This window comes from Eurosta solidaginis, chromosome 2, assembly GCF_040869045.1.
Source record: "Eurosta solidaginis isolate ZX-2024a chromosome 2, ASM4086904v1, whole genome shotgun sequence".
Taxonomy (NCBI): Eukaryota; Metazoa; Arthropoda; class Insecta; order Diptera; family Tephritidae; genus Eurosta; species Eurosta solidaginis.
Genome location: NC_090320.1, coordinates 280994405 through 281019377, shown reverse-complemented (window position 1 = coordinate 281019377; position 24973 = coordinate 280994405). Strand labels below are relative to the sequence as shown.

The 24973-nt window shown below is 33.9% G+C and overlaps 1 protein-coding gene across 1 annotated transcript; it reads right to left on the bottom strand.

Moving 5' to 3' along the window:
• Window positions 1-839: 839 nt before the first annotated feature.
• LOC137241052 (BRCA2-interacting transcriptional repressor EMSY) lies at window positions 840-24973 on the bottom strand. Its single transcript, XM_067768209.1, has 6 exons — window positions 24786-24973; window positions 24453-24627; window positions 24008-24290; window positions 20617-22389; window positions 17740-19402; window positions 840-9666 (listed from the first exon to the last, which is right to left on the bottom strand). The coding sequence occupies exons 1-6, from the start codon at window positions 24844-24846 to the stop codon at window positions 9230-9232; spliced, it is 4392 nt and encodes a 1463-aa protein (XP_067624310.1). The 5' UTR covers window positions 24847-24973; the 3' UTR covers window positions 840-9229.

Genomic DNA, 24973 nt, shown 5'->3' with positions numbered 1-24973 from the left:
TACTTCAAATGCCATCCCATATTTTCTCGACACATTGCTTTATCCGAGACGTACATCAGGATAGATATGATGAGGCTTGTAGTACGTAATTTTTGTTCCTCGAAAAGGGACTTTACTTTCAATTATCTCCTCAATATAAAGTCTGGCATTGTCTACGCAGCGCAGTTAATGCTGGTGCTCAGATAGACAAGGTCCTTCAGTCTCAAATTTGTAATCGTCGACAGTGATGTGGCTGCCAAGGCGCGTATGTGTCAATTCTTTATTTCATGACAGCATCTACTTCGTCTAAGCGCTAAACATGTTCACTGCGCTATTGCAGCTCATGATCAGTTTGAGTTTTTTTTTGCTGTTCTAGTCTGTCTTGACGCAGAACTTATGGCATAGTTGCTAAAGCAAATGATATCAATCTATATCATCAGCATACGCCAGTAATTGTATGCTCTTATAACAGATTGGTCAAATCGTGGCTAAGATATGCTACGAGAATTATCTTCTTAATCATCAAGTTAAAGAATTGACACCTTTTTTCCGCATGTTCCGTCTTCGCGGGAATTGTTTGCAACAAACTGATGCAGCTGAATTATTCCACTTTTGAATTAAGCGAAATCTGCAAACTTATCTCCAGTTTTAATATTTTGTCCCATTCCTTTGTGGGGGGAAACAGTTGGCACAGCGTACCATTCTTGTTGAATACTTTGCCAAAGTTCTTGCGTGCCCTTAAGAGATTTTATCAAACCCAAAAGGTACTCGAAATGTCAGAAAATTAAAGGTTCATTTTTTCTTCTTTTTTTTTACTTTTCAAAACGGCATTTATATTCAAATATTTATTACTTTTCTATTTGATAAAATCTACACAATAAATTCAATAAACAAAAAATTTATATAATAATTAGTATTATTAATAATAGAGTTTAAAGATAAACGTTACAGACATATATTTATTGTATTATTTCAACAATTAATAGATTATATATACATATATATTTGTTGTTACATGTTGATTTCTCATTTACGCTACACTAAAGAAATTTATTTTTATCATTTTTTTCTTTTATCTAATTTTTTTTTTAAGTGTGTAAGTTTTTTAATTTAATTTTACTGTACATACAAATGTTAGCTTAAATATAAAACTTTGTTATTTTGCGCTTTTATAAAATACATATACATATATATGTACTTATAGCTCTAACCGCTTTGTTAAGAGAAATTTATAAACAAAATGGTATGCTTTGGGTATAAGTAAAAAAAAATATTGTGAATTGAATTCAAGCAAATCTAAAAACACTAAAACAAAAATTGTTTTATGTATACATATAATGTATGTATATAGTTTAGATCTTTATCGATTTTAATAAATTTTTGTCAATGACTCTTTTTTTTTATATAAATAACTGAGTTCTGCCAAGAGGATAATTCACAATATCTTAAACAAATTTACAAAATTTTGAATTTGAAGTTTTTTTTAATATTTTTCAGTATTTCTATCTTCAAATCTATAAACCCAAAGTTTAGAACTTTAAAATTGCATAAAATTCGCCCTTTAATAAAATGTAACATAGACTGAATGAGACTTTAGTCCCGCCAAAAGTTTTCTCAACGACAAAACTTAAAAACTTATGCGCCATTGTGTTGGTGGCTTTGAGTGAAAGGAGAAAGACGAAGAAATTGTATCGTCACTATCAATTGGCGCTTAACAGCCTAGGAGATTTTGGCGTTGCGTAACAAGTCATAGGGAAAAGAGAGAAGATCACAGGCGCACTGCGCCAGGTTTGAGGCAATCTAAGTTACTGTTAGGTTATACTACAAATCGCTATAGGGTATTAATAGGCCTCTCGAAAAATAACCTAAGAATCCTAACAGCTATTCTTACAGGACATTATAGACTCAACAGCCATATGCAGAAACTGGGGATTCTATCTAATAACACATGTCGATTTTGTGATCGGTCAGCGGAGACTGGAACGCGACGCAATCTCAAGATGTAGGGCTTAGGTTATAGGCTCAAAAGATCTGCTAGAGTTCATCAAGGAAGTCGGCTTGCATGAGGTGGCGTGAAGGAGATGAGGACACAATAGAGCAATGGTCGCAGTGCAATCCTCAATAAATTATCTGTCTATTTAAGAAGTCAGACCAGCTATCCCTGTTTCAACATAACTGAAACCAATTGCGAACACCAAGGAAGATCAAGTCTTCTTGGCGGAGGTCTTCTCCTAACTCTGTTTCCAAGTAGGCGTGCCGATAGGAATACTTTCAGTGCCAGAGCGCCTTCATGCTCCTTGGTACCCGAGGTCGTTTTCTCTACTATAAATAAATTTGCTAAAAGTATATTTCAGTAACGAATACACTTATAATCCCCAGCGCACTTTCTACACTTTCTGCTTTCACTCGAAGTTAGAAATAAAACTTCGAATAGGGCAGCGGACTTAAACGGTGTTCCGATTAGAATTTTAAAATTGGTAAATTCGAAGCGAGCTATAAATGAGGTCCTGGCATGTAACTAAGAATTCGTAATTTGATAATTGAAAAATCAATAAGTTTGCTGAAACTTGCCAGTTTTATAAAATTATGGCAATTCGAGATTTGTACGAATCAAAGAGCTTACAAATAGTTTCAAAAAAAAAACATTGTTCGATTTGTATTTGAAATTATAATTTTCTAGGTTATTCCAAATAACTAGAAAATATTCACTAAAAATATTCAGCTATGGTGTAATTTGACAGTTATAACGCTCGCATTGTTTACCGCTCCAAAGCACCCAGCGAGTCGTAAAGAATTGGTTTTTTTGTATACTTTTGATTTTGAAAAAAAAAACAGGCATATTTTTATTTTTATTTGAGTATGGTACGTTTAAAAATTTTTGACAAGTCTATAAGTTCGCGTGAGCTAACTGCAAATAGTTTAAAATATTGAAAATTAGGTATTTTGAAAGTTACGAAAAAATAAAATATAATTAAACTTATTTAAAACGAAAAAAATCTGTTATATGATTAAACAATAGTTTTAACCATAAAGCAACAAATCATGAGTTTGATTTCAAGCATTGGCTGATTTCACATGTCTCAAAAGCTAAACCGATTTGATAAGTAAGTCATTATTTAATTTCATTAATTGCAATGTTTAGCATTTCTTCTGTTTTTTTTTTTCTTTTTTTTTTTTTGTTATTTTATACAAATGGGTTAAGTAGGAGAAAAGCCACTTCAAATAAGTTTAAAAAAAATTTTTTATATATAGCTGCTAATTTAATTAAATGTTAGTAATAAACTTTTTTATTTCTACTGTATGTTTAACTTTTTACACAAAATTAGGCTAGCCTTAGAAAAGCCTAAGAATAGCTAAAACTTATTCATATAAAGAAAATATAAACATTTCAACAAAACCACAGAAGCTATCTACCTCCTACGGGCTGCTGCTGTCCGGACAATTCTTAGCTTGCAAGCTTTATCATATTAACTACTTTACATTTCCTGCCATACAACATGATATACGTAAAATATACTCTTTATAAGATTATAAACTATTGTTGCTTGCGCTATTTAAATGTAGTACTAATTCGTTAGTGAATGAAAAACAAAAATAAACAAGAAAGTGACCAACAAATTAGACATGAATATTACAAATACTTTTGCTATGCACTAATCTATAATCTCACGAGAGCTCTATAAAGAAATAGATGAGTGTATGTACATTAGAGCGGGTAAAATTTTTTCCATCAGGAGTATAGCAAAAACGTAATCTACAGTGCCGATTTTTGCAAAATAGATATTTTGCCATATGAATGTAGGGTTTGGCTAAAAAATCTTCATAGCTTCTGATAGAATTATAGGAAAATTATCATATTGGGCTTACTTTAAAGGTATTTTACGTACATTTCAGAATCTGTATTAAAATCTATAGTGTTTTTGAATTTTAGTAGAGATATCAGACTTAAATTATGAGAAATTAGCCTAAAATGAACTTTTAACTACTATATTATCATTTTTAACAAATTTCTTATGGAAAATTTTTTTCTTTACAGCTAAAATAAGTTGAGAACATTTACAACAACTTTCATTCAGACAGTGTTTCTTTTTTCGAATTCGTTTAGTAGAAAAAAATTTTCAAAAAAAAACCCCTATATTTTCAAGTAATAAGCAAAAAAACCCTATCTTTATAATTTTAATGTAATTTATTAAAAAAATTATTTTTTACTTAGAATAGACCATTTTAACGTATTTTTGAAAATTTTGATCAAAAAATATTTAATTATCATACCCCAAGATGATTAAAAACGTTCAAATTTAAAAGCATTTTCTGTTCGAAAAATAATGTATCGTCGGAGAAAAATGTACCTTAAATGTGATTATTCTTGAATAATCATTTATGATTCCTATTTCGAAACGCTTTTTATTCATATTTGATATCATTGTAAAATTGAGCTTTACTTGTTTTAGAGTAATATTTGACTGCTTTTCACAGTCATTTTCTGATCATATTCGTGAACATATTTCAATAGTTTTGGTTGAGATTTTTGAATCATTTTTGAATGCGCTTATCATGCATTTATTCTTCATATCTCATTCAAATTAAGATACTACATAATAATCTTATTTCATCAGGGGAAGAAAGCAAGCGAAAGTGAGCTATTCCAACCACAGGTAACTAGCAAACAAACTTCACCGATATACACCTGCGACTGCAACATCCAACATCAGCATTATCGTCTGCGTCTTAAAATACGGATACGATACGGGATGTTGAAAACGTATATGTCAAGATAGTTTCACTTACCTGGGGTTCAAATAGCTCACAACCTTTGTATTGTCAAATCATTATGTATTTTCTGGGAAGCCGAAGGTGGAGAAATGGTTGGGGAAATCTTCGGTCACGAGCAGCATTACATTATTTTTTGTCTTGAAGAATATCTTTTGCATAAATTATATTTTTTCTTAGCTTCATGATTGAAAAAATATGAGTATGAGAAAAAAATAAGATTTTTAATGAAAAGTAAAATTTCAACAAGTATTAAATTCATTATTCAATCAACAAATATAGTCAGAAAATATTCAGAAAGCTGAATGAAAAATGATTATAAATTTTTGATCACCTAAAGTAAACACATTCGATTCAAATATGATTCCAAAATGTGATTGAAAAACTATATTCAGTTTTTGTTCATCGAAAGGTAAGCATATTTGATTATTCTTTTTGTTGATATTTATGAAATATTAAAATTTAATCATCAAAGGACTTTAAAAATTATTCCAAAAAGTTATCGAAAAATGATTTTCGGTTTTTGATCATCAAGACTATTCGTATTTGATTATTTCTTTTGTTCAATTGTATGATAACTCATTATTTAGTCAGAAAGAGAAATAAAATTGTATTGATATGTAGGGGAATTCAAAATTGAATCACCTAAATGCTGAGTGGGATGTTGTTATTATTTTTTAAAATCTTTTTTGCTCTTCATTCGTGGTTGTTTTTCACGACTTTCTGCTGTAACAGCCATAACACCTTCACGTTTTTTTTTTGTCTATAACACGTTTGGAAACAGATGTTAACAATTGTACATTCTCGATGGCTAACCAAAGCAAGCAGGTATTACGTCTATATACAAGAACTAATACACCATCGGAAAATTTTAAAACTCTAACAGTTTATATTATTAGAATTTATGTGCCAATGTATTTCAATGTAAAATACTATATTCTGTTGTATATCAAAGTTTATTCGTTGGACACGATACCTACCACGTAATTTACTTAATATTGTAGATGGTGTAATCGAAAATAATTCATATTACGCTCATTCAGAAAACATTTTATTAACAATGTTATTTGATGATAGAAAAGCCATACGTGATAGAGCTATCAAAAAAATTCTATACTATCGAGAAAAAATACTTCATCCAACTAAACTCAGAGTTTACAAAAAATATAATATCAATTTTAATGCTTTAGATTATACTGATATGATTGATCTGAATGACGTTAATTTACTATCTGAACCGGCATTCACAAGAACTATTCCATACGATCACTTGGTACAATTCTTACATTATGATGAGCTAACACTAGATGATCCTAATATTGCAATGCATATACAAGGAACAGAAAGATATGTACAGTTGTTAACATCTGTTTCCAAACGTGTTATAGAAAAAAACGTGAAGGTGTTATGGCTTTTACAGCAGAAAGTCGTGAAAAACAACCACGAATGGAGAGCAAAAAAGATTTAAAAATAATAACATAACATTACTATTATTTTGAAAAATACGTTAAAATGGTCAATTCTACGTAAAAAAATAATTTTTTAAATAAATTACATTAAAATTATAAAAATTGTGCTTTTTTTTTTTGCTTTTTACTTATAATATATGTTTTTTTTTTTTGAAAATTTTTTCTACTAAACCGAATTCGAAAAAAGAAAAACTGTCTGAATGAAAGTTGTTAGAAATGCTCTGAACTTATTTTAGCCGTAAGGAAAAAAAATTTTCCATAAGAACTTTGTTAAAAATGATAATATAGTAGTTAAAAGTTCATTTTAGCCTAATTTCTCATAATTTAAGGCTGATATCTCTACTAAAATTCAAAAACACAATAGATTTTAATACAGATTCTGAAATGTACGTAAAATACCTTTAAAGTAAGCCCAATATGATATTTTTCTATAATTCTATCAGAAGCTATGAAGATTTTTTGGCCAAACCCTACATTCATATGGCAAAATATCTATTTTGCAAAAATCGGGACCTCGAAATCGGGCTTAGAGCTATGGTGTCTTCAGCAATTTTTCTTAGAATCATCTGTAGATTAGGTTTTTGCTATACGCCTGATGGAAAAAAATCCATCCATACAATTTGACCCGCTCTAATGTACATACATGTAAGTGGGGACTAACAAAACTTCGTTTAGTTCAGCAGAAAATGTTTATTATAAATTTTTTTTATTTTCTCTACATGGTAGTCACTTTTCAAAACAACCTACAAAATATCTTCTCTCTTTACAATTTCCCATTCTGCACAATAGCATTTTTCAGTTCTCCCTCTTGCGTTTATGATTGGTTTATTGCTCACAAGTGAATTTGATATATACCTAAATGCGCAGATCTTACATTTTGGACTTTAGAAGATTGACTGTAAAAATGGAGTGACTATGAAACATTAAATTCGACATTCACCATGCAAGTCCTCTTAGAATGTACGAAACCACTTGCTTTGTTATACAATTGCTAGCGGCTTTAGTGTCCGAAGGGAAATGGGGATTATAGCATAAGATATTACTACGGGCTGTCCATTTTAACTAAGCATTTTGAAAAACGCCACGTAAAGCATATCAAAGAATTTATTTACTTTTTTTTACGAAAAATATTTACGTCTTCAACTAAACGAATTTCTATTAGCAACCGCGTAGAGCTGTGAGCACGAAAATAGCAACAACAATTTTTAACACAACAGATGTTTACCACTTGTATTTTATTTTCCTTTATTTTACATAAAGTTTAATGAATTGGATAATGAAAACTATTCAATCCGATTTCGAAAGTTCGAGGTGTTTAAATATTTTCAAATCAATTTTGAAAACATTTTCGAAAATTGGGAGCGGTTGAAAACCGATCACTAAAATTTTTAGATTTTCAGAAACGGTTTGAGTATGCAATTTTGTTGGCCAATCAATGTTAAGTGTAAAATTTAAATTTTTTTGTGCAAGGAAGTCTGAAAGATCGTTCGATAAATCAATGCGCGCCTTCAGACTTTAAACTTGTACTTTATTAGGCAAAAATTGATTTTCATGCTCAAAAAGTTTCACAAAGCTCTAGGCGAAATTTTGGAAATTTTGACACGTTTCGAATTTTCGAAAGTTTTCCAAAATGTTTTTGAAATCGGCTTGCATTATTTCGTTAAACAAAAATATTTTTTTTATTTTTTCTAAAATTAAGTAAAGTTAATGATGAAAGCAAAAAATATTTGATACATTTTGTCAATAATAATTGCTACTATTTTCGTGTGCACAACTGTATATTGGATGTGTATATACGTGCGTATCTACAAACATAGGTGCTTATATGAATGCTAATGTACAAGTATGTAAGTATAATATTTCCACATGTCAAATGTTTGTTTACATATTTATATTCAATATGTAGTTGCATGTAAATGTATTTATGAGTATGGGCGCATGTGTCTTTATATAAATGTATTAAGTATTAACAAATTGATGTACGTATCTACGTACGTATGTATTTACCTGCAATGAGAAACGTATCTATACATACATTACATAAGCTACTTAAATTATTGTGTTAAATGTTACAGCATGCAAAATATATGTGTGTGCATACTAACATACATACATTCAATGTACATCTATCAAATTTTGCTTTAACCAGCTATTAAATGAACTATTTTACTGTAGTTATTATTTATTTTTTAAAGTACATACTTCTACAACCTCTTATTAATTACTTTATATACAACTGAAGCGCAAAAGAAAAACATGTTAGAAAAGATTCTTTCAACTCATTTTTGCCCACTATTAGTCCTACTTATGAACTAGTTCTATATTTGTGTGTAGGTATATTACATGAACTGAATTGTATAAGGTCTCTTCGCCGTGTGTGTAGGTGCGCATACAAAAACGTGTGAGTGGCTACTTGCTACGCATAAACTCTAAGCCTTACTACTTAAGTTTAAATTTTGTATTTCGCAGAAACTATTTTTTTTTATATATTTTCAATTTAAAAACAGTAAATTATATATATAAAGTATAATTCAATCTACTTGAGTTAGTAATATAGTATGTTGGTGCAAATAATAAAAAAAAAGCTGAATACAGCAAACTTTTTTACAGCTTTAACAAACTTTGACATTACTTTCCTTTTTTTATACCTAATGCCACGTAGTGGTGTAATATTTGCTCGAACTATTCACGAAATGCCCCTTCTCTCACCTACTAACCTTTACGCCTTTTTCTTTTTTGTTTAAAATATTTCTATAAACCTTGAGTTTGTTCACTCTCAAACTATTTTCAAAATTCAAGCTGTTTAAACAGTTGGTTGATATTACTTTAAAATTTGTGTCTACAAATTTTCTGCTCTATACTGAAATTTAATGATAGCTACATATGTACTTACATATGTATTTTAAATCAATAAATGTTTAAGAAGCAAGCCAAGTGAGCATATTATTTCTTGAACTCGAGATTTTCGTCGTGCGACTGAACTCTAACTAATTCAGATGCAATTTTAACATTTATTGCGGGCTTATTATGTTTTCACTGCCGTTATTATTGATGACTGTTTTTGACACATTTTCGATTTTATCGGCATTTAACGTTAACAGATTACAGCTAGCCGCTATAGATGATCCAGTTTCCCCCACATCGTCCACAGCATCTACTTGTGTTTTTGATTGTGATATTAATGTGGTTGTTGTTGCTTCGCTCAATGGTGTTGTTACAAGTTTTGTTCTTGCCGCTGCGATTATCAGTGTTGAAGTTGGTGAAGCTGGCGCAGCATCATTATCGCCAAGCACGATTACTTCACTTTGTATTTTCGTGGCTTTTTTGGTTGCAGCACCGATATTGCACTGCTCCTCCACTTTGTCTACCTTAGCCACAGCGTGCGTTAATTGGGTGTTAATATCCTCTTCTATATATTCGATGGCTGTGTTCTCATCAATATCGGCAACTAAAAGAAACAAAACAAATACACATAAAATAAAATTCTTAACAACATAAATTTATTACATTAACATTTTAACTGGTAATCTCTATTACATAAATTTAAAAATTGTTTCATGTTTTAAACTTTTGTTAATTTAATTTGAAACATGAGCTTAATAAATTTTTGAATTTCTTTCTTTTCTTTAATAATTGTTCTATTTAATTTTTTTTTTAATTTTACCTTTATATTAAGTCCCTTTCATGTTGTCCCCTCATTTCCATACGAATTTTTGACCCACGGAAAAGTCTTTCGGTAACTTCCCGTTGAGCTAGACACTTGATACCTAGAACATAGTTCAGATCTGGGAGACATTACAATGTAAGTGAAAAAAAATCCGCTACGTGGCGCACGGATCGAGATATACAGAAAGTTAATTTTAAAATGGAAATTTTGCGATCGACTTTCAACTAACTTCTCGGTGATCCAGAGACTTGAAACTTAGCACACAGTTTGCGAGTCGATGGGTCTAGAATTCGTGGAAAACAAAATGCCGCCAGGTGGCAGACGAATCGAGATAAACGAAATAGGATAAATTAATTTTAATTTGGGAATCTTTCAATCCATTTTTAACTAACTTCCGGGTCACCTGGAGAGTTTTAACTTAGCCCATAGTTCGGGACCCGGTGACAATACAATATAAAGAAAACAAAATTCCGCTAGGTGGCGCGCTAAGTGAGATAACTACAAATCCCTGAAAAATGAGGGGAATTTTGCGATCGATTTTTGAGTATCTTGCCGGTGAGCTAGAGCTTGAAACTTGGGCCGTGGGTCAGAACCCGGTGACAATGCAACATTTGATTTAAAAAAAATCGCTAGGTGGCACGCGGTTCAAGATAGTAAGAAAACAAATTTTAATTTGGGAATCCTTCAATCCATTTGTAACTAACTTCCCGGTTACCTAGTGTGGCAAATACTCTTACCAATTTTTACTTTGTTTTAAATATTATTTTTTTACACTTCTATCTTTTTAAATTTTGTCTTCTCAAAGAAAAATTATGATTATTAAAAATTCTTTTATACACGGAACTACTGTTTTTCTTTTAAATATATAGTTTTATCTATATATATTTTTGGTGACCCCCGATATACGTAAAAGCAAAATGTCCTTAAGTCATTCTCCGGTTCGTCCAGCAAATCCTCTAAGAGGAGGTGGTCAGCCCAATTCTAAACGAAAATTCCGTGCGAGTTTTCTCCCTTCTCCCATTCCTCGTATTCTAAATAAAAATTCCTTGTGAGTTTTTTCACTTCTCCCTTTCCTTCTATTCTGAACAATGTTCGAAAAAGCGGAAACCGGTTATGGGAGAAAAGTAGGTATTCAGCCCAATTCTAACCGAAAATTCCGTGCGAGTTTTTTCCCTTCTCCCATTCCTCGTATTCTAAATAAAAATTCCTTGTGAGTTTTTTCACTTCTCCCTTTCCTCCTATTCTGAACAATGTTCGAAGAAGAGGAAACCGGTTATGGGAGAAAAGTAGGTATTATGAATGTGAGGGAGATTTCTTTGCCATTTCATAGGAGTTTTTTCACTAGTTAAATTAAAGGGAATGCATCAAAATAGTTAAAGGAAATTCGTTCTTTTAAGAAAGAACACTTATTTGTACAAATTTGTGCTAAAATATTTATTTACATTCTACCACAATATTTTCACTGTTAATACAACAACAGCAACCACACTATTCTTTATTTTAAGTCGAAAAGCGTATCATAAGCAACGGAAGAGCTCTTTGTATATTTGATGCAGCCATCCAGAAATTGCGCAAGGATTTTTTAAGAAGGCTTAAGTAGATTTTGGCATATGGCGAAAGGCGAACTCAACTCGACGTGGCCGCCAGAAAATTGCTTTGCAGAATGAAAGCAGGCAACTCCGGCGGATTTGTGTTATCCCGCCGTCTTCTTCTTTTGCTCCTCTGTTGATGTTGCTGTGGCACCAATTCATTACTCATTTCAGTGAATACAACGTGAAATGCAATAATGTGCATTGTTTATACCTTATTTCTTAATTTCAAACAAATTCGCAACAATAATTAAACTTTTAAATTTTTTAAACAAAATAAGAAATGCGCAACGAAATTTCAATTGACAAAACAGCTGACTTCGAAAATTCGAAATTGTTATTCCCCAATTTTTCTTCTCCCTAGGAGAAAAGAATTGGAGGAATTTTTCCGCGGGAATAAAAAAATCCGCGAGAACAAAATTCCGCGAGAATATTTAGAATTGGTCTGATTATGAATGTGAGGAAGAGGGAGATTTCTCTGCCATTTCATAGGAGTTTTTTCACTTGTTAAATTAAAGGGAATGCATCAAAATAGTTAAAGGAAATTGGTTATTTTAAGAAAGAACACTTATTTGTACAAATTTGTGCTAAAAGATGTATTTATATTCTACCACAATATTCTCACTTCTAATACAACAACAACTACAACCACAATATTCTTTATTTTAAGTTGAAAAGTATATCATAAGCAACGGTAGAGCTCTTGGAATACAAATTTGATGCAGCCATCCAGAAATTGCGCAAGGTTTTTTAATAAGGCTTAAATAGATTTTGGCATATGATGAAGGACGAATTCAACTCAACTTGGCCGCCAGAAAATTGCTTTGCTGAATGAAAGCAGGCAACTCCGGCAGATTTGTGTTATGCGGCCGTCTTCTTCTTATGTTCCGCTGTTGATGTTGCTGTGGCACCAATTCATTACTCATTTCAGTGAATACCACATGAAATGCAATAAATACTGTGCAATGTTTATATTTTATTTCCTAATTTCCAACAAATTTGCAAAAATAATTAAACTTTTCAATTTTTTAAACAAAATAAGAAATGTGCAACGAAATTTCAATTGACAAAACAGCTGACTTCGAAAATTCGAAATTCCTATTCCCCAATTATTGTTCTCCCTAGGAGAACAGAATTGGAGGAATTTTTCCGCGGGAATAAAAAAATCCGCGAGAATATTTAGAATTGGTCTGGGTATATCATCGCAACGTCAGAATTTGGGCACAGATAATATTGAAATTGGAGAAGCAACCGTATGCAAGCTACCTCCTTTCTGGTCGGAACAGCCACAGAGGGATGAAACGAAATACGCACATGTTGTCGCTAATTTGGACTCAGCACATTTAAAATTTGTTGGAAACATTTTACTTTCCCCACCACAAGAAAATAAATATGAAGCCATTAAGCAATGCCTGATATCATCCTTTGCTATTTCGGAAGAAGTTAAATTAAAGAAGCTGTTTGGAAGTTTAGTGATTGGTGATCAGAAGCCAACACATTTTTTACAGTCAATGAAAGCATTAGGAGTAGGTAACGGTGTTGGAGATAATGTGTTAAAGACTATATTTTTAGATCAATTACCGGATAGTGTACGTTCAATATTAGCAACAAGCAATGCAGAACTTACAGAATTAGCTCAACAAGCTGATAAAATTTTCTAAATTTCTCGGCCGCAGATGGCATCTTTATCAAATACTGATAATGTCTCATCAATCGACTTTCTGGAAAAATTGAAGTACTACATCGCAAATTCAATGACGTACTGCGCGGGAGAAGTAGCAGCAGAGATCGCTCAATGGTTGGTAAAAGTAGAAAGAATGGTAAGTCAAAGAGAAATGATTTGTGTTGGTATCATAGCCGTTTTGGTCTTAAAGCATCTAAATGCATTCCACCATGCTCATATAAGCAATCAAAAAACTAAAAGAATTTTCGGGTTCTGCGACGCTAGAAATATCTTCAACTACAAGTCGGCTTTTAGTAAAAGATCGTTTATCAAATCAAATTTTCTTGGTTGATACTGGCTCTGACGTATCTGTCATACCGACAACGAAGCTAATAGTTCACCAACTTTCTATGTGTCCCTTGAAACTTTATGCTGTTAACGGTAATTAAATCAAAACACATGGCATGCAGATTTTAGAACTAAATTTTGGATTGAGACGTTCATTCAATTGGATTTTCGTTGTCGCTGACGTTACTCGTCCTATTATCGGGTCTGATTTTCTTAAGCATTACAATTTACTTCCGGATTTACGCAATGGTACTTTAGTAGATGGAACAACTTTCGTTGGAACTAAAGCTCGTATTACAAGTACTGCATCCCCTTCAGTTTCGCATATAGTAAAGGATAATTCAGAACATCAAAAGATTTTAAGACAATTCCATGAGGTTATAAGTGTAAACTCTTCTCTTAAACACCCAAAGGAAACTCTTGCTTTTCACTTCATAGAAACTTCTGGAAAACCAGTTACTGCTAAAGTTAGACGACTGGATCCTAAACGTTTGGCAATTGCTAAAAAAGAATTTCAATTTTTGTTAGATCAGGGTATAATTCAGCCTTCTAAATGTGCTTGGGCCAATCCATTGCATATGTTTCCCAAAAAAATTGGGGACGGGCGCCCTTGCGGAGATTACAGATTCTTGAATAAAACAACCTTGCCCGATAAATACTCCATTCCGTTTATAACTGATTTCAATCATAATCTCTATGGAAAACATATTTTTTCCAAGCTGGATTTGGTACGAGCATATCATCAAATTCGCATGCATAAAGATGATGTACAGAAAACGGCCATTATAACACCATTCGGACTTTTCGAATTTCTCAAAATGCCGTTTGGTATTCGAAATGCGGCCCAAACTTTTCAACGTTACATGGATGAAGTTTGTCGTAATTTAGATTTCGTTTTTGTGTACATTGATGATGTACTCATAGCTTCAACGAATATTACCGAGCACCCTCAACATTTGAAGATTTTACTTAATCGTTTCAAGGAATTCGGAATTATTAACAATCCTGATAAATGTGTATTTGGAGTGTCTAAAATAGTTTTTAGGTTTTGAAATAAGCAGCGAAGGCATTTCTCCAATGAAATCAAAAATTGATGCAATACTATCGTATAAGACGCCTGAGGATATAACTGAATTTAGGCGTTTTTTGGCAATGATAATTTTTTATCGAAAATTCTTACCTGCTGGAGCAGAAGTTCAAGCAAAGCTTAATAATTTAACGAAAGGTGCAATTAAAAATGATAACACGAAAATTTATTGGACTGAAGAGTTAAATGATGCTTTTGACTATTGTAAGCAAAGTATTGCAAGTGCAGTAATATTAGTGCATCCTAATCCAGAACTAGAAATATGTCTTAATAAAGTTGACGCCTCAAATATCGCTATAGGGGCAGTCCTTGAACAAAAAGAAGGTAAGGACTGGAGGCCGTTAAGTTTTTTCTCTTGAAAGTTGTCGCATGCTGAATATAACTACAGCACGTATGACAGAGCTTTTGTTGTTGGAAGCAAGAAATTTTGTTTTATATACGGATCACAAGCCATTAACTTTTGCGTTTAAGTAAAAGAAGTCTGAAAATGCAACTCCACGTCAGTTTCGACATTTGGATTTCATTGCTCAATTCACAACGGATGTGCGTCACATTTCAGGAAAAGATAATGTTGTGGCGGATGCGTTGTCTAGAATTGATGAAATAACTGTAATTAACTATCAACATATCGCACAAGCTCAGAATAATGACAAGGAATTACAGTTGTTATTACAAAATCCAAGAGGACTTCAAGTTAAACTTCTGAAAATTCCCGAATCGGAAGTGGAAATATTTTGTGACGTGTCAACTCAACACGTAAGACCCTATATCCCAATGGAATTTAGAAAAGTCATTTTCGAAAACTTACATAGTTTATCGGACCCTGGAATAAAAGCAACACAACGTTTGTTGACTCAAAGATTCTTATGGCCTTCTATAAATAAGGATTGCAATCAATGGGTTAAATTTTGTTTAAAATGTCAAGCAAAAAAAGTTTATCGACATACTAAGTCACATCATGGTATTTTTTCAGTGCCAACACATCGATTTTCTAGTATACATTTGGATTTAGTTGGTCCTTTACCTCCTTCCGAAGGTAAAAGATATTTGCTTACTATGGTAGATCGTTTCAGCCGTTGGATGGAAGTAATCCCAATTAGTACAATTACTGCAGAGGAAATTTGTTGCGCATTTTATGATAATGTTTTCTCTAATTTTGCTAAAATTATAGGCTGTAAGCTTTACCACACTACGTCTTTTCATCCGCAATCAAATAGAATGGTAGAACGTCTACATCGAACCTTAAAAGCAGCTCTTATTTCACATGAAAATGTACAATGGACGAAGGCATTATCAACAGTGTTGTTGGGATTACGCACTTCTTTTAAAGAGGACATTCAAGCATCAGCAGCAGAACTGGTCTATGGCCAGACGATTCATTTTCCTGGTGAATATTTTACTGACAATATCTGAACGATATGCAAGGTGAAGTTCTCAGCAATTTACGAAGTTTCATGGCAGAAATGAAACCTATTCCAGCTAGTACCCATTCAAGTCTCAAGCCTTTTGTTTATAAAGATTTACAAGATTGCAAATATGTGTGGGTGAGATGAGAACATCAAAAGGGTTTAGATTTTCGATATAATGGACCTTTCAAAGTTGTTGAGCGGAATTCCAAAGATTTTAAAATTCAAGTTGGTCAAAAAGAAGATACAATTTTCATCGACGGATTAAAACCATTTTTTTTAGAATCTTTGTCGGTAAACAATACTAATTTTTTAAGTTCATTATCAGTTTGTACAAATATAAAGGTTAAATCTGTTTCGTTTAATTTATGTTAAACTATGAAGGGTGTAATGTGGCAAACACTCTTACCAATTTTTACTTTGTTTTAAAAATTCTTTTTTTACACTTCTATCCTTTTAAATTTTGTCTTCTCAAAGAAAAATTATGATTATTTAAAATTCTTTTAAACACGGAACTACTGTTTTTCTTTTAAATATATAGTTTTATCTATACTTAAGAGACTTGAAACTTGGCACTTAGTTAGAGACCTGGTGACAATACAACTTATAGAAAACAAAGTTCCGCTAGGTGGCGCGCTAGTCAAGATAACTGCAAATCCTTTAAAAACGGGGGAATCTTGCGATCGATTTTCGAGTAACTTCCCGGTGAGCTGGAGATATGAAACTTGAGCCGTAAGTCAGAACCCGGTGACAATGCAAAATTGTATCAAGAAAACTCTGCTAAGTGTCGCATGGATCAAGATATTGAGAAAACTAGTTTTAAATTGGGAATCTTGCAATCGATTTTTAACTAACTTCTTGGATATCTAGAGACTTGAAACCTGAAATATAGTTTAATACTCGCTGACAGTGCAATGTTTGATCCAAAAATTTGAGCTACGTAACGCACAAGTCGAACTATTTAGAAGATTAGGCCATACCTTCATGGGTAGCCTCCCGAGTGTGGCAGGCGTTGTAGAATTCCACCTCGTTGAAGGCCCAACTCAATGCACGTCCTTGCATACTTTTAGGCGTACGCGACTTTCACCACGATTCTTTTAGACTATCAGGCGTATGCGAATTTCACCACGATTTTCAGCTGTGCAAATTAAGTAGCTGACAAACGAGGTGGAATTTTCTTGTTATGATGCGAGGTGGAATTCTTTTGTTTTCGCCAGTGTTGTCAGCGAAAATTCCACTAATTCTCTTAAATCTTGCTATTTTGAACAAATAAATAAAGATATGAATTTTCGCTTAGGAATTGCTTAAATTACTAATCAAAGTTGCAATTGCCTTTTTGTAGGCAGTTCTAAAACATTTAAAATAAAAAGATGATACAAAAATTTTAACGACTACCTTTATATAAATGGACCAAAAAATAGAAGGCAATTTTTACTTTAATACAGACATAGTCTTGCTGAATTTTAACTAAAAACTATAAAAAACTTAAAACTATAAAGGTTGAGCGTAATCTTTCAATTTAAGGCAAACCATGTACTTGGGATTAACTAATTGTTTATTTAAAATTTAAACACGCACTCTATTCAACAAAACTATGTCTGTATTAAAGTAAAAATTGTCTTCTATTTTTTGGTCCTTTTATATAAAGGTAGTACTTTTTTTTATCATCTTTTTATTTTAGCTTTACTTTTATTTTTTTCTTTATTTTTATTTATTTTCTTATAGTTTTTCATTTGTAAGAGTAATCCAAATTCAACTCACCAATAGTTTCATCAAATCCAGCATCAGTTTCACATTCAATGCCTGTCGTATTAGCATTACCGCCTTCTTCGTTGTGCTCATTTGTTGCATTAATTTTCTTTTCAAATTTATTTTCATTTCCTTTCTGTGCTTTGTGATCACCAACGGAGGTGATCGTAGCGGCAGGCTGAGCCTTTTTGCGCTTTTCTTCTCTTTCATTTTCATCGTCATCGTCTATAACCTCAATCGGTTCACTATCATCATTAGAAAGAACGGCGGCAACAACAGCAGCGGAAGTTGTGCTGGGGTTCGTATTATTGTTAAAAGGCTTTTGCATGCGTCCTACTTTCAACTTAACAGTTGTCTCACGTTGCTTTGCCATTAAAGCCTCACCTTCACTCTCATTGCCACTAAAAATAGTATACGCTTTTTCGCTTATTTCTTGACCCTCCTCGCCGCCTGTCCCCTCACCCACCGCTTCACCATCTACTGTACCGTCTGTTTCAGCACCAACATCAGTGTCGCCGTCCTCTTGCTCTTCGACAATAACATCTTCAAAACTATCATCAATAATTATAGTTTCACCATCAATGGATTCTTTATCTTGATGTTGCTGCTGTTGCTTTTGCTGTTTATCAGTACCACTAATATTATCACTCGCTTGTCGACGACATACTGAACGTGCAGCAGCTTTGGTGGCAGCAGCAACAGCTGTTGCTTGATCTAATTCCATTTCCCAATCGGTTGCACCTAAAATTATTGTGGACGGTTGCTGTTGTTGGCTTTGTGTTGCACTTTCAACTAACGATGTCGGCAACACTGTTACCGTATCGCCAATATTATTACCCATTGTTATATTTGTACCATCACCACTATCAACAATTATCGGCATATTTAATATATCAACTGGTGTATCCTCTGTAATCATTTGACTGCGTATTGTATTGCTTATACCAACTGATATTGGTGTATTCAAATTATACTTATTGCTATTATCAAAAAAAGTTGTAGCTTTAATTGGTGTATTTATCGTACTTTTAGCTGTTGAGGCACCAATTATTACCACATTCGGTTTGACTGTGTCTGAACTTTGAGCTGTTTGTTGCACTTTATTGGTGGCAGCAACAGTACTACCACCTGAATTTTTCGCTAGCGTTATTGTACCGGCTGTGGTGCGTACTCCTGCCGATGGTACAAATACCATATTCATATTACCTTTTTTACCACCAGTATTTGTGTTACTTGCTGAGCGGGTCGTTTGTGATTGTGATGTGGCGGTGTGAAAGGGGTTTGCCGTTAAATTACCAGGTGAATTAAGTGGTGCTGGTATTATTTGTATATTTTGTATGGCTACGCGTGGCGGCTGATGTTGTGAAGATGTGCCTGCACCGCTACTAACTACTGCCTTGGGTAAAATTTTGTGTGATAAAGTACTGTGTAATTTTCCTTTGCTGCTGCCATCTGTAGCGCCTGATTGTATGAAAACTTTACCATTTGATATTTTTACATTTGTACGTGATATATTTTTGAGTTGATGTTGTAAAAAGGGTGCTGTTGTTGGTTGTTGATTTTGTTGATTCGTTTGGCTTATAGTACTAATGTTTGTATTCGTATTCGCTGGCGTTAACTTGATGTTGCTAATAATTTGTGGACCCGAATTGGAAGATGTGAAGGTGCCAGAGATCTGGAAGTATATAATTAGAAAATGCTTATTAAAAACTTTTATTCGAGCTCTAGGCCATACAAATATATACATATATCAAAATTTTAAAAACCGATTTTGATTTTGCATATACAATATTTATTATTGTCGATATTTTGACCTCAGTTTGAAGTCATCTTCAGGAACATATGATTGTTGCTTATCGACTTGACTCGACTCGTGCCTTTGTGTGGCCTAGAGCACGAATAAAAGTTTTTAATAAGCAACAACACTAAGGCGGGTAACAACTACAAAAGAAACAATAATTAAAAAATTATAATTTGTGCTTTTTTTTCACTAGGCTTAAGCTACTTCATGTGGAATTTGAGCCGACATAGTTTTTGAAATGGGAATTCTAAATAAGTATGAGAAGTTGATAAAGGCCCGAAACGTTACAGGAAGTAAGCGGTTCCAAAACTACACGCGCTGAAAATATAACAGATTTCAAAAAAGTTACCGATTCCAAAAAAAGCCCTTCCCAAAAGCCATCCATCCAAAAACAGTTATATATATAATGTAAAAAGTTTAAAAGTGACTGGTTGCAATTACAAAAAAGTAACCGGTTAAAAAGAGTAACTTTTCAAAGAAAGAGAACCGGTTAAAAAAAATAACCTTTTCTCTAAACTTCAATGGTTACAGGTTCCAAAAAATTAACCGGTTTCAAAAGCGTAACCGGTTGCCTAAACATAAAAAGTTACCGGACCCAAAAAGTAATCGCCTCTTTCGAAAGTAATGGGTCCAAAAAAGGGAGTGCAATTGAGGTTGTTGTTGTTGTTGTAGCGATAAGGACACTCCCCGAAGGTCTTGGGGAGTGTTATCGAGTTGATGGTCCTTTGCCGGATGCAGATCCGGTACGTTCCGGTACCAAGCCCGACCATCTCGGGAACGATGTTATGACCACATGCGACCTTCTAGGCCATAACGCCCTCCCACCCCCTAGATCCATGGGGAGTTCGGGGTCGCCGGAGCCTCGGCTGTTAATGAAACAAGATTCGCCACGGATAGGTGAGAGAGAGAAGCTATATATTGCGGTGGCAACCTGAAAAGGTTGCGATACACAATCCCTTGAATCTGGTATTTTAGTCGCCTCTTACGACAGGCATACCTACCGCGGGTATATTCTGACCCCCTAACCCGCTGGGCACGTGCAATTGAGGTAGTGCAGCGTAACACTTAGTTGATATCTTAAAACTTACCTTTCCTGTATTGCTTGTACTGATGCCAATTGCGCCCGTTTTAATAAATTGTGATTTACGGAAAACCGAAGCACCGGAAGTCAATGTTGAAAATAACGCATTGCCTGAAGAGCCAACAGTTTGATTTGGCGAAAGCAATAATGTTGAGCCCATATTTTTGACAACAGTTGTTGTGCCACCAACTAAAGTATTAGAATTACTACTCAAACAACCGCCACCAGCGCCGCCTACAAGTGTTGCACCATTATTTAGTGTTTCAATTTTTGTTATATTTACTGTATTACCGCCGCTGCTTACATTAGCACCACCAGCAACAGTGGCACCGCCGCCTAAAGTAACTGGCAATTTTGTTGTCAACACTTTACCTTGCACCGGTAGAGATGATGATGATGTAATTGTTGTTGTTGCTGTTGTTGCCATAACATTTTCGTTAATATTATTAGCGCTTTGTAATTGTATAATTGCAGGTGGTGTATGTGTTGGTCCAGCAAGTGATGTTTGTATATTGCTAGCGCTACTATTATTATTAATATTGTTGGCATTATTGGCTTCGATAAAACTAAACACTTGTGTTTGACTGGGTAAAATAGTATTGCTTTCATTAGATCCACCAGCAGAAGTATTAAGCAACGCAGCGTTTGTTAGTTTTTTTGTTGTAAGCTTGGTGCCAGGTGGTAAAATAGTTGTATTTATTGCACGTAATTTTGTTGCAGCAGCTGTTATTTGCGGTAATGTCATAATTTGTGGTGGTGTAGTAGTGGTAGATTGTAATTGTGTAAATGTAGATGCTGTTGATACAACAATTGCTGATGCCACTGATGTTCCTACTGATGCCGTTGTAGATGATGATGACAATTGTGGCGGAAGACGATCTTCTAATATAATTTTTTGAACTGGTGTTGATATTAATTGCTTTTCAGTTTTGTTATGTATCATTGGTGAAATCGGCATATTAACGCCGACACCACCAAGGGAAACACCACTCATATTGCTACTTGTTGGGGCATCAATACGTGTGCTAGATGAAACTAAAACATTCATTGATGTTGCTGATGGTGATGGTGTGTGCGAGACCATTGAGGACGTTAACACCGTTGGTGAAACTGCAGTTGCCATTGGAGTGGGAGAAGTTATAACACTTGGCAATTGTAACTTAGTTAAATTCTTGGTTATATCCTTCTTTGAAGCAGCAATAAGTGGTTGAGCATATTTTGTTTCGTTGTAAGATTCATCAATTCCCTCGCCAACTATATGTTGTAAACTACGTAAGCCGGTTTGTGGCAGTAGTTGTTGTTGGGACTGAGCAAGTTGTTGTTCTTGGTGCTGCTGTTGTTGCAGTAATTGCAGTTGCTTTTGTTCTTGTAATTTTAAATTAGATTTACGTCCACTTTTAGCTGGCGTTGCCTGTCGCTTACCAGGCGTGCCAGGCATTACAGTGCCAGTGCTACCAGCGCCTGCTGATGCTGCTGATTTTTTCGTTGCCAGCTTTTGTTTAGGTTGCACCTGTTGCATTTGGTTTATACGATTCTGTGCAGCTTTGCTATTATGATTATGATACAATTTTTGTATATTGCTACCCATGTTGGGTGATGTAGGTTGAGCGCTGTTCGCAGTTATGTGATGGAACTGCTTTTGCTTTTGTTGTTGTTGCTGTTGTTGTTTGATTGGCGAAGTATCGCTAACAATGCGTTTTTTGTTACTGCCAGTATGGCTATCGGATATGTTACGCTTAAGATTTTTCTTGCTACTGCTAGGTATGTCTGGCATTTTGAACTAATAATAAAATGAAATAATATGTAAAAGTTAGATAAATTTAAGTATGTAATTGCTATCGTACAATAAACAAATATTTTTTTTAAGTTGCAAATATTCTTAGCGTCTCTCCTTCTCAAAATAAGTTATATTCTTTTCTTATTCTCTCTGTTTTAGTCTTAGTTATTGTTGCTTAACTGAAAAACTATCCTAAAATGTTTAAGGGGAGGAGGTTACGAGCGTAAATGCGACTGCCTAACAATAGTAATAATGTTCACATTATGTCGGAATTTTATGTCCGGCATTTGCATTGTCGGTATCTTGAATGGTGGGGGTTCGGTCGTATTCTGATTATGATTTTTGAATTGGCTTAGCTAGGTGAGCGATATTTATTACAAGAGTTAGTTATAACGTAAGTAGTTGTTGTATATTCTAACCCCCTAACCCGCTGGGGGTAAACGTAAGTAGTCTATGTGATCAATTCAAACACAAGGCTAGGAATATTTCTTCTTAAGGTTTGAAAACGCGTTTCCAAAGCCCTTGAAATGGTGAATCGTGGTAATTATATATGTGAACAAGGGACAACGCGTACTCATTAAGTCGGTTTTTATGGATATGTGTGTCAGAACGTCACAGCTTCAGTCTGTATATACATGTGTATGTCCCCGCGTGGTAATGTAATGTGAAAACAAGTCCTCTAACAACATGGCAGCAAAACATGGTGACTGCGTCGCCTAATTCTGATGATGCCTTTTATGATAAACAATACATATGCGCGCTGCTTCCTTCTAGACCTGATCCTGTAGTGGGCGGAAACTATGGATATGCGCGGTTAAATCGTCCAAAATAAAAAGAACAATATAAAACCGAATCCTAAATTATTCATAACAAATTTTCGATTGATTTCTTATAAATTTGTTTCTGGCATTTCAAATAAGTAAAATTAGTCAAAATTAATTTTTGTCCCCTTTGGTTTTTGAGAAATTTTAAAATTTTTTTTAAAATCAAAAACCATTATAGCCGCCGAGAAGAGAGAACGTTTTACCTTCTCATATTTGTATCATGGTCCTAAGCTACGTTGGTCGGAAAAGTACTTTTTTTGATACAGGCTAATAGGCATAAGAATGTTCGTGCATTAGCGTGGTCCCTAAAAATAAAATGATTCAACTTTTCAATCTCACCCCTTCAACTATGTCGGAAATATAACAGATACATTTTTATGCAAATTTGGGTTGTATTTAAAAAATAATAATATTTTAAGCTTGTTGAGTCCCTATAGCTTAATCTGATCGAAACGCTGTGGCCGTATTTAACCTTAGTATTACCGTTTGGAGTAGTGAGCCTTAAAAAATAATTTACTTTTTAGGGACCACCCTAATGTACCTTCAATGTTCAGTGAAGTCATATACAAATGATCGCGCTTAGGACTTTAAAATATTGTAGCATGCAATCTTAATAAAAAAATTTTAGATTACTTATATTCTTATTTATGTTTTATAAATTATTATACAACTCAGCACAACACACGCAGACTGTACTTTTAATAGCTCAAATTTACTCTATTCCTTCCCTTCATCGTCATCATTATATAATTGCGCCCATACACACATACACACATAAACATCAATTTAGAACTTACAGGATCTTCTGTGACGACATAAGCATCCCTTTTTGTTTCCCATGCAGCCTTTTCTACACTTTCTCGTCCAGCAATTGCACTCAAAGTATTTGCATGTTCAGCAGCAATTGCCGCTGCTGCTGTATCAGCTGGATAAGGTAAGTTAGCATTTTCTGTAGCTGTTTCTTTGGCCACATTATTGGCAATTAAGGCTAGAGCTGTTTGTGGTGCCACACGCGGTAACATTGGATAAGAACGACGTCCTTCACGTGACCACTCCTGCCATGTATTTGGGCCAGATATTCTATACAATTTGAATAGTAAAATCAAACAACCAAACACACAAAATATGTTTGTATATTTAGTTAATATGCAATCATTTAGAGGCACTTCATTTGTACATAATAAAAATGTCGTCTCATTTCGTAACTATGCGACTGATTGGTAATAATTAAGAAAAACTTACGCTTCTGCAATGGTACATAATTGTTCATCGTTTGCCACACGACGCGCTTCAGCACGATGACGCTCTTGTGAGATGTGAAATATGCCACGCAATTCCTCAAGAAGTTTAGCCTTATTTTCGGTTAGGCCACCCTGAGCGCGAAATACACTTATCACGTTCGAATAAGATTCCAGCTCTGCAAATAAAGAAAGGAGTTCATTAACAATATTTTCTATTTTACACACATTAGTGAGTTTATTGAGGCTACATGAAGGATATGCGTAGCTCCTGTATGTGCCCTAACATTGGCTCAATTAACATCGTATATACAAGCTTCGTTTGCCACTTTCTTACCAAGTCTTCTCAAAATGCCCCGACACTCATCTCTACTCATTTGCAACGCTTGCGGCCACATCCTGCAAGTATAATATCGACGTTACACACTTCCAAAATGTTTTTAAACTGTTACACGATTTTGGAAAACAATTTTCTCAAAAGTTTTTGCAAATTGGAGCGAAAAATCCACTACTGCTTCTTCTTCA